Source organism: Erigeron canadensis, chromosome 7 (assembly GCF_010389155.1).
Source record: "Erigeron canadensis isolate Cc75 chromosome 7, C_canadensis_v1, whole genome shotgun sequence".
NCBI classification, from domain to species: Eukaryota; Viridiplantae; Streptophyta; class Magnoliopsida; order Asterales; family Asteraceae; genus Erigeron; species Erigeron canadensis.
Window position 1 is genome coordinate 5,021,657 of NC_057767.1, and position 11,799 is coordinate 5,033,455.

At 28.8% G+C, this 11,799-nt stretch overlaps 1 protein-coding gene across 1 annotated transcript; it reads left to right on the plus strand.

Annotated features, from left to right (window-relative positions):
- The first annotated feature begins 8,078 nt into the window (after nt 1-8,078).
- LOC122608649 (cytochrome P450 Tp4149-like) lies at nt 8,079-9,855 on the plus strand. The gene is made up of 2 exons (XM_043781740.1): nt 8,079-8,972; nt 9,247-9,855. Exons 1-2 carry the CDS (start codon nt 8,079-8,081, stop codon nt 9,853-9,855), a joined length of 1,503 nt encoding a protein of 500 aa, XP_043637675.1.
- The last annotated feature ends 1,944 nt before the right edge of the window (nt 9,856-11,799 follow it).

Sequence of the window (11,799 nt, forward strand, 5' to 3'; positions counted from 1 at the left end):
TTCCGCATCATGATCAAATACATATACTTGAATGTCAAGTACAAAATCACAAGTATGTTTATATTTTAATTTTTAAATATTTTTCATAATAATATCACATTATGAGTACACATGGTTTCAAAATATTCTACAATAGAGAAATTATTATATATAACATGTGCCTTGTGGAATGGCTATGGCAAACATATCAATCAATATGTCTAGGCTAATAATGACAGTGACGAACATATGATTATTGTACTACAACTTGCAAAATATAACACTTAAAACTGCATTTCTACAAAATTATAATTTATGACTTAAATGTATGAAGATTTAATATTAATAATATCGTAAATCCCGTGTCCAGTGTTGAATACGGGTCTAAAATCTAGTTATATCCTAGATTAGTCCCGTGCGTTACACGTTTATATATTATTTCTCGTTGATTCTCATAAATTATATATAGTAAATATAGCCCTAAAAATTTAGGTGAATAATATATATCATAAAGTAAATGTTCCAATAGATTCAAGTAGATGATTTATATCACTAGCAAATATTCAGGACACTCGTATCTTGGATGCTACTGCTTTAAAGCATAAAATTTAATAAGAATTATAAATACATGAGTTATGCAATAAAGAAACAAAGGTCAAACTCCAGACTTCCTTTTTCTTTTGTTGGATTCAAATAATTCAATGTTTTCGTTTCTTCCTAAATACTCTCTTCGTCCTACCAATTGTGTCCACTTTTAAACTTTCAAAGTCAATTTTTTACAACTTTGACCTTCAATATCTTTGTTTGTGTTTTATAATACTTGATGAAAGTTATATGAATTAATTTAGTTTTACATATCTTTACATCGGTATAACTTTTATCAAGTATTATATAACACAAACAAAGATATTCAAGGTCAAGGTTGTTAAAAAACTGACTTTGAAAATTAAAAAATGAACACATTTAGTGAGACGGAAGGAGTGTTTCTACTTCTCACTTACCAAGTTGTTAGCGAAACCAATTTTTTTTTCATTTAAACTACTTTGTTTACTCACTTTTGTTCTAATGGCAAAATAAAAATAAAAATGATAGTGACTTATTATGATTTTTAATCATAAAGAAAGAAAAAACTTCTCAATTCCACTTTTCGTGGGTTTTGAGCCCTAATTCTTCGACGGTGTATGTGGGAGGTTATAATGCAGACAAACCTTATCTCTACTAAGTAGAGAAGATGTTTCCATTTTATACTTAAATGCTAGAATAGACCCTCTAACCTTTGCATGAGGTGAGGATCGAACCCCATGACCTCTGTCTCCAGGGTATTTACCACTAATTCAACCATGCTGCTTATGATTTTTAATGATGCAATATAAAAACATTTGACTTATTTGAATATTACAGTATAATTTTGTAATATTCAATATTAGAAAATTTGTATTCTTTTCGATACGTGTTAATATAAACGTTAATATAAATTCAAGTGCAAATATCGCTAAGTATGTGACAATATACAATTTCAATGGACATATTATGATTTGTGTAATTCAAATACCACTAAAGATGTCACAGTAAACAATTTCCATTAGCATATATTTAAAAAATACTTCAATATAAAACTCAAAATTGTAATATTTTAGATCAATTTTGCATTGATAAAAATACACGCAATAAACTAAATTTTAAGCAATAATAAATTAACGTCTAATATTGATATTGTTGTAAGCCCTGTATATTAGACACGAGTCTATAATTTAATATACTTATATATCAATAACAACAATATCATGCATGTCTAAATAATTTAACTATAGACTTAAGGGCTACATTTAATATTTCCCTTAAATTAAGAACTCCAAATCTAAAATTTAGTTTGATGATTTCTAATTTACATAAATTTAATACTGTCAGATTAACTTAAAAATGCATCTATACATATGTATCCCAAAAAGTGATTTGTATGAAATTATAATTTACATGAATTGAAAATTTCCGTCTTTTTTTAAAATATGGCATAGAACTGTAAACTTAGAGGAATTGATGTACAAAAAATTTTCTTTATAAGTTGTTGGATACTTTAAAATTAACAAAAACCAATTTAGATAAATTGGTGAGCTTAAGCAATGGGTGGTAGGTTCGATCTTTTCTTAATCTTAATCTTTTATTATACTAAAACACAGTTGCTCTAATAACTTATTGATTAATCACACCTTTCGATTTCTTAATTTTGACTTTTGGTTTCAATTTTGACTTTAATTTACATTTTTTTGTTTTCCATCACAAATTTACACTTTTTACCTATTAATATAATATAATAAATAAATAATAATAGCTAATATATATTCAATAGAATAATAGCTAATATTTATCCAATAAAATAATAACTAATATATATCGAATAATATGTTCTATCATATATCTATATATAATTAATTAATTAAAAATAAATTAAATTTAATGTAAATATATTAAGATTTTAATAGTAATTGTAATATTTTAATTATATATATAATAAAATACAGTTGAACTATTGACTTATTAACCAATTATATCGATCGATTTCATCAAAGACTATCGCTTATGTCATCATTTAGATTTTTACATAATTTTATTTAATTAATAAAAAACAAATAACTAAAATAATTATTTTTACAATGTAATTAAAAACATTTTTCTATCTACAAAGTCTCGTTTTCACACATGAACAATTGTACATTGTAGTATCTCGAGTTAAGTCAAAAAGGGGCTTTAAGGTGTTAATATGTCACAAAGATGAGAATACAAAAAAAACTACAACAAATTTCGTTTATAAAAATGTCTTTCAAATGACAAAGGAGGGTATATACTTCCAATGATCTTTATTACATTAGTTTTCTTTCTATTAGTTTTACATTTTTGGCATTTGAATTGAATACTTATTATGTACTTATATCTTCAACTTTGAACTTATAAGCTTTTATGAGTTACATGTATTAATATCTAATATTAATAATGTTGTAAGTCTTGTGTCCAGTATTGGACACGGGTCTAAAATCTAGTATATACTATAAGACAGTTGAACTAATGACTTATTAACTAATCAAATCGTTTAATTTCATCAAATTGTCTCTCGCTTATGTCATCATTTAGATAAATTATAAATTAAATCTCCTAATAATCATTATCCAAATATATTATTATATTAGTACTTATATTAATTTGTAGAAAAAATATCATTAATTTATACTTTTTTTGTTTTCCATAAATAATTTACACTTTTTAACCCTGAATACTTAATTTATTTTTATTTTTAGCCATCAACTTAAGGAGATTTTTTTATATAATTTTTGAAAAAAATTACAAAAGTATTTATATTTAATTTTTTAAAGTTACAATTATCATTTAAATCAAGAGTCCTAATTGTTATCAAAGAATATGAAAACAATCTGAATTGTTGTTTAATTATCATAGGACAAGTAATTGATAATAAACCTATTCATGTTATGGGTCGCATCATGATCAAATGACGAACCTGTGATTATTGTACTATAATTTGCAAAATATAACAATACTTAGAACAATATATCTTCGAAATTATAAGTTTTTATAAATTGAATATATAAAGATCTAATATTAATAATATTGTAAACCTCGTGTCCAGTGTTGGACACGGGTCTAATATCTAGTTCCCACTAAATGCATTATTTTTTATTTAATAGATGATACTTAGGGGTGAGTATGGATCGGTTTGGGTCGGTTTTTTTTGCCTAAAACCGAACCAAAATCAATCCATTCGGTTTTTAGAAAACCAAAACCATTGGATTCGGTTTTTATTCGGTTCGGTTTCTTGGTTTTCCGGTTCGGTTTGGATCGGTTTCGGTTTGTTTTTAATAAATTGTTTTTAATGTTTTTTATATATTATGTTATAATTTAACTTTTAATTGTTAAGAAAAAAACTATGATATAAAAACTCAAATACAGAGAAGCTTTTTATTAACTAATTATATTTTTTAGGTATTAAAATTTGTATAACTTTTATAAAGCGAATTGGTTTTACTGCACGTTTTTATTAAAAATATACAATTTGTATAGATTTGTACATTAAAAAGATAAAAAGATTAAATATATTAAAATATTTATAAGTTATAAGTAATAAATATAAATGTAATATGATATAAAAATAAAATAAATTAAAATATATTTAGCTCGGTTCGGTTCGGTTTTGATTGGTTTTTTGGCATATGAAACCGAAACCCGAACCGATCCGTTCGGTTTTTAGAAAACGAAAACCAAACCAATGGATTTCGTTCGGTTTTTGGTTTTTTTCGATTTGTTTTTCTCGGTTTTTGGTTTTCCGGTTCGGTTTTTGCTCACCCCTAGATGATACCTATATAACATGCATAGGTAGCGACTTACATGGCGATATTTGAGAGACAAACAATGTGAGAATGCCACGTAGGAAAAAAAATGATGTGGCGATACCAGAGATATGCCACATCATTGCTTTAAGATAGAGAATTTTATATACATATAGAGATATATATGAGGGAAGTGAAGGTGGTGCTGTTATGCACTAAAGTTGGGTGAAATCCCTCTCATATGTTGATTTTTTTAATCCATAAAAAACATGAGGGGCAATTATTAATTCATTATACATTAAATATTTAAAAGTTAGCTTGTGAGAGGGATTTCACCCAACTTGGGTGCATAACAGCACCACCTTCATTTTTCCCTATATATATATATATATGAGAAAAGTGAGTATGGGGCTGTTATGTACCTAACTTGGGTGAAAAATCTCTCACATACCAATATTTTAATATTTTGAATAAATGTTTGGCCCCCCATGATTTTTATAGTTTAAAAAAGGTATGTGAGGGGTTTTCACCCAACTTAAGTGCCTAACAGTCTCATATTCATTCCCCCTTTATATATATATATATGTATGTATGTATGTATGTATGTATGTATAATTTTAGCTAAAATCTATTTATATTAAAAGAATAATGAGAACTTATAAATTATAACTTCATGTGAACATATTCTGCTGCCAAATACAAGTATCATTTACAAACAAAGACTTCATGTGTCAGAAGATGATTTAAGCAAAGACAAACCATAATATGGGTTTGCAAAAGATGAATAGGGGAAGAAGATAAAGAGACGTGAGATGAGTTTTTCAATTAGTCATTAGGGATTTTTTTTGTTTTCATATATAATAAATATAATGTTTAATTAAGTTTTATACTAAAATGATAAATATTTTTGAAACCATACTAATTTGATAAATAAATTTTCCAATCACACCGATTTGGAAAAAAAACTCAATGAAACTTCCAATTCCATAGATAAATTTACCAACCAAATTAACTAAGATTACAAAATTACTAAATTCCAATTCATATTTCTTCAAATTCTAATTTTTTTTTATTAATTCTAATTATTTTAAAAACATTTCTGTCAACTAAAGCACCCTTAATGTTTTTTTTAGGATTTCAATTCATAAATGTGGCACTCAATTCCTCACGTCACTTTTAGTACATAAACAATAACTCAAATTTAATTATGTCATTTAAATTTATCTTTAGATATATAATTTTTGGGTTGTCTACTAACCACTTGCACTTTTATAGGTATGTTCCATTGCCTTTGAGATAGTTGATGTTTTGTTCAATTCTGGATTTTTAAGTTTTCTTAATATTTTTTTGTCGTATTCAATTCTTTTTTAATGTTTCTTTTTAGGTTCTCAATTCATAAATGTGGCACTCAATTGTTGTTTGCCAACAACTACGTCCTCACGTCACTTTTAGTACATAAGCAATATCTCAAATTTAATTATGTCATTAAAATTTTATGTTTGGATATATAATTTTTGGGTTGTCTACTAACCACTTGCACTTTTGTAATCTACATAGTTAGAATACTAAAATGTATGTATGTATCTTATTTATGTAATCAACCTAACACATTTGTAGCAAACAAGTAGTCTACTATTTTACTCTATACCACCATATAAATTACTATGTTAGGTGCTTCATCTTCGTACAAAGTATGCCATAACAGCATATTAAAATCAATAATAAAACTACCATTATAAGTACTTATACAACATTATCCCACGCAATAAACGTATCGTCCACAAGGCAACGCTCATGTGACATATACCTATATATATAAAACCCTTGAATGCGTTTATGTGCCATCAATGTTTTTGGTAAAAATAGTCCCTATCGTTTAATCTCTTACAATGATAGTCCCTTTTGTTAAAAAGTATTAGAACAATCTAATGAATGTTAACGACCATTAACTTCTGTTTGTGTGTTTAAGGGTAGTAATAAATAACAACTGCAATCAGGTTCTCTTTCTTTAACTAGAAGTTATGTCTTTTTCTCAAATGGGTATTAACGATCGTTAAATACTATTTAGTGTCCAAAATGAGTTACCAAAGCTGATGCAAATCAAGTCGATGTTTCTAACAGCCGTTAGAGTATGTAGTATCTGTGTCAAATTAGTATTGTCTATCGGTCGAAATTTAACAAGAAAGCGTGAGTTTGTTTTTTTGTTTCAAGTTTATATTTTTTTCTGGCATTTTTAACTAAAATTGTCATTTTTTTGTTCATCTTAGCTTTTTATTTTTTAATGTACAAAGTTAATATGGTATCCGTATTCATTTGTTTTTTTATTTTTTACAATGATTTGTAAGGTACTTTCCATTTCTTTTTGTATTACACATATATCTAATTCTATAAGTTTACGTTTTCATTCATTTTTCCCCGTTTTGTCATAGGTTTTTTTCAATTAATCATATATAATTGATACATGATTAACATTTGTTTTTGTCTTTTCAATTATTCATAGGTATGATCATATAATATATCTTACGTTTGTTCATGACAATACATTTTCAGACACACGTATAAATAAGAAACAAATAATGTATCTCCCGTTTGTATAAGGTTTCTGAAAACACGTTATGTCTCTCGGGCAAAGTCTGGGTAAAATAACTAGTTAGGATTTAAATGGACTCGATATATAGCAAATTACTACTCGTACGTAATACTAATAAGTTAGATGTTATCTATGTGTGCCTACTTTTAATTCACCAAATTGGCCTGTGAGTATTGTACATGTTATTATTGTGGTCAATATCGCCTACTACACATAGGCTTTTTACTCAAGTATAATAATCATATACTACATAGTGGAGACCATAACATATTTATATATGGGTGGAGATCTCATCTAGTTAGGCCAGGTTAAATAAGTTAGTTGTATTGACTATTGAAATATACTTAAAAAGAGTAAAATTCAAAAATAATCATTGAATTTTAACCTTTAATTAAAATTTAATGGTCAAAATCTTCTGACCGGAGAAAATCCCCACCCTTAGCATACACCAACATTATTATTCATTGCATCTCGTAAGTAAGTTAAATTTTCATTTACTATTATATTAATTCCAATGCTCGTTCAAATTTGGATATTTAGTTGTCCAAATTTGATTATGTTCCTGCATGTGTTCTTACATAAAATTTCTTAAGGATATTTGAAATTTAAAATTTAGAATATATTACAATTCATAATATAGTACGGAATTACTTGCAATCTAATTATCTAACATTAAAATTTGGAATATCAGAAAATCTTTAGGATGAATTTATCTTACGATGAGTGAGACGTTATGATGACATTTACTTTAACAAGTCAATGATGATTAGACGAGCCTTTTGTTAAATTTTATCGTGGTTTGGAAGTTTTTAGTGGGTTTTTCTTTGAAAGCCTTAACCATGTTGATAGAGCGATATCCGATTAAAGCAACAATTGGTTTCTAACACCGGCTACAAGCATGAAGCATCATCATTTCATGTTGATAGTCATATAGCTCATTTGAAATGCACTCATTCAAAAAAAAAAAAAAAAAATTAATAAAAGATTACTCATATTACATAAAACTATAGAAGTTTCATAAATTGCACAAACACCTACACTTTCCACATAAGCACTTAAGCAGCCGGCTGAATAGGGTACTGCCTGCGTTTGCGTATGTATATATATGGTCATTCCATAAGTCCCAAAGCATTAGTCATATAGTACTTGACAAAAATTTCTAGTTGGCAAATATTATGGTGATCTGTTCCCAAACCTTTCCACTTTCTCTTTTTTTGATAGGAACTTTGATTATTTTTGTTAGTTTTAAATGGTTTTCACAATCTAAAACAAAGAAAAACACACCACCATCTCCACCAACACTTCCTATAATTGGAAACTTTCACCAACTTGGATCGAGCCCACGTCGGGCTTTACGAGATTTGTCTCAAAAATATGGTCCACTCATGCTACTTCACCTTGGAAGCGTACCCACACTTATCGCTTCCTCGGCTGAAGTAGCCCAAGAGATCATGAAAACGCATGATTTAGCGTTTTCTGATCGACCAAGTTTAAGTATTCCAGATATATTGTTTTATAAGTCTAAAGACATAGCGTTTTCTCGTTATGGAGAATATTGGAGGCAATTAAAGAGTATTGTAGTACTCCATCTTCTAAGTAATTCTCGAGTGAAGTCATATTCAAAAGTTAGAAAAGAAGAGACGAGTCGTGTGATTGATGCACTTGGAGATAGCCCCGGTTCATCGGTTGATATGAGTGCATTGCTAGGGATATATACAAGTAATGTACTTTGTAGGGTTGCCTTTGGTAGGACATATGAAGGTTTAGGATTTACAAACAAGTTGAAAAAATTTGTAAATATGTTGGGTACTTTTTGTGTTGGTAGTTTTATTCCTTGGTTGTCATGGATAGATCGATTAACCGGTCTAAAGGGGAAAGCATATGAAATTTTTAACGAACTTGATCGGTTCCTAGAAGGCGTTATTAAAGAACATCTACATAAGAAAACAGGAGAGGCAGATGATCAAGGTGAAGAAACACAAGACTTTGTTGATATCTTAGCCGATATTCAAAGAGAAAACGCAACCGGTTTTAGCCTTAGCGATGATACCTTAAAAGCCGTCATAATGGTATGTTATTTCCTTCTTTGTGTTCCTCTTTTAGCTTAAGAAGTTATACTTTAAACTTTAAAATAAAAAACTTCATGATTCAAACTTAATAGGCTGACATGATAATTAAGGTTTCCAAACATTGTATTTCTATATGTATAGATATAATTTTGTTTGATTATCAATTTAGTAATATTTGTACTTCAATATTATAACTTTTCCTTTTTTGTTATATGAACAGAAAGACCAATTCAATTTAAGTTGCCTAAAGACTGTTTTTATGTTTGTTTTTTAGGACGTATTTGTTGCTGGTTCTGATACCGTATTCTCAAGTTTAGAGTGGGCAATAAGTGAGCTAATAAAGCACCCAAGAGTAATGAAAAAGTTACAAGAAGAAGTAACAAAGGTAGCACAAGGAAAGCCCATGATTCCGGAGGAAGATTTAGACGAAATGAAGTACCTTAAATCCGTTGTGAAAGAGGCTTTGCGTTTGCACGCTCCGCTTCCATTACTTCTAGCTAGAGAAGCAAGACAAGCCGTCAATCTCATGGGATACGACGTTCCACCAAAAACACAAGTGGTCATAAATGCTTGGGCAATTGCAAGAGACCCTGCCTCATGGGAAGAACCCGAGGACTTTAAGCCAGAGAGGTTTTTGAACAGTACCGTTGACTATAAAGGAATTCACTACGAATTTCTTCCATTTGGCGCTGGTCGTAGAGGATGCCCCGGTCTTTATTTTGGCATAACACTTATTGAGGTCATTTTAGCTAACATTGTATACAAATACGACCTTACATTACCAAATGGAGTTAAATCTGAGGATTTGGACATGACGGAGGCAGATGGCATCACGGTCCAAAGGAAGTTTCCTTTGTTGGTTGTGTCAAGTCCTCGGGTTTAATCAGTTGCTTCGAATTGTATGTAAAATTCCGTTATGTTTTACTAATAAACGTACGAAGTTTTTAGAAAAAATTGAACAAGTAAACGATCATAATTATAGTCATATCTATTTTGTTTTGATTTATGCAATATTATCAAGCAACTTATTAGTGCAGAAAGTTAAACACATTTTTCAGTGTATCTTTGAATTGGGTAAAAGTCGACTTTTTATATTATACACACTTTTCGTATTGTTTATGTACCGTTCTTCTTAAACATTCCTTTCTTTAAATAATTAAGGAAAATGATTGATATGCCTAAATAAGAGACCTAAAAATGTGCCTAAAAATGTAAGGTTGACATGTATTATGATTAAATGTGTAGATTAAAAAAGAGAATAAGTAACATCCATGTGTCAAATATAAAATGTATTAGACATGTTTTTAGGCATATCTTTAGGCATATATATCATTACCCAATAATTAATTAACTAACTTTGTCTACCTTTGACTCAAATGAGTACTCTTTTTTCCTTGAAATCATTCAGAATAATAACAAAGTATATAAATAGGACTCGTGACATCAAAATATAATAAAATATACACGAATGTTTATAGTATCTAACCAGCTATCATTGTATGCAGTTAACTTTCTAACTTTTAACCTACTAGGAGACAACATCAAACAGACTTCTTTTCTTTGGAATATTTGAATAAATAGAGATGTAAGTTTTGTTAGTTGGTTAGAATCTTAATGTGACCCCTCTGTTCACACCCTGATCGAAACTTTTATAACTTGTTTCCTCTAGTAACTTGCTATATACGAAACAAAATCAATATTTACACAAATTCTTCCTAAGACGTGTTATGAAGTAGAATTAATCTTATTAGTACTCCAAAATCTTTAGTTTACTGCTTTGTGAAATATATGAGAATATCATTTTAACTCTAGTCACATTCTGTATGCTTGTAGAGCCTCCTTCATGATTGATATCATGAATATCTATGATCACTCAAAGTTACATAGAAGAAAACCTACTAAACATGCAACAAATAGTTGCTATAACAAATATATATAGGAGACTTTGGATGCAAAGTAATTAATGCTATTTGTGACACTCGATCATGTGCAAATCCTTATTGTCTTTAATTGTTTCCATTTGGCAACGTAAGATTCAACTTGCATGTATATCACATTAGATAATGAAAACTCGTAAATAGCTATAACAAACTGAATGTCAGGACACCCTCTTCGCCCGACCGTCCAAGCATATTGACAATCGACTGTGTGCCTGATGGAATGTCATACCCCGTTAGTGTATTTTCTCCAAATCCTTCTCAGAAATCATAGATCTTCCCAGGGCTATTTCGGTTGCTTCCTGTTGTAGCTTTTTGGTTTATTGACTGTGATATATTAGTTAATTTATACACTTTTAAGTTATAGTTTTAGTAGCATATCGAGTCAAATTTGAATATTTAGGTTAGCAATTATTTGCATAAAGATTTTGTAAGTTATCCAAAATGTCTTGATGTATTTTGGAAGTAAAAAGAAACTAAAATGGACAATAAACAGCTAATTGACTCATGTTGAACCTCACATTCATTCTTTTTCTGTTTTTTTTTTCCTTATTTGACCGATCTCCTCACAGTCTCACACTCTCCATTTTCAGTGTCATTTTGTGAAGTGTTTTTTCTCTTTTAGTTTACTGTTGACAGCAAGCCACTAAAGTCGCCTCTCAGTCTCTCACATATTTTCGTTTTATTTATTTTCTATTTTTTGTTGTTTTATTTGACTTTTGACCGCTGGACTCACCCGACACAACAGTAAAAGACGTACAACACCCATTTCCATTTTTTTGTCAAATTCTTTTTTTAACTTTGACTGTAAATATCTTTCTTTGTGTTATATAACACTTGATATAACATATATAAATTAAGTGAGTTTTAAACGTACATTTCATTGATAT

Bases quoted from the DNA above. Each gene is read 5' to 3' on its own strand.
- LOC122608649 (XM_043781740.1), top strand. From the start codon at position 8,079: ATGGTGATCTGTTCCCAAACCTTTCCACTTTCTCTTTTTTTGATAGGA. The intron at 8,973-9,246 runs GTATGTTATTTC...TTTGTTTTTTAG, and splicing joins CCTTAAAAGCCGTCATAATG to GACGTATTTGTTGCTGGTTC.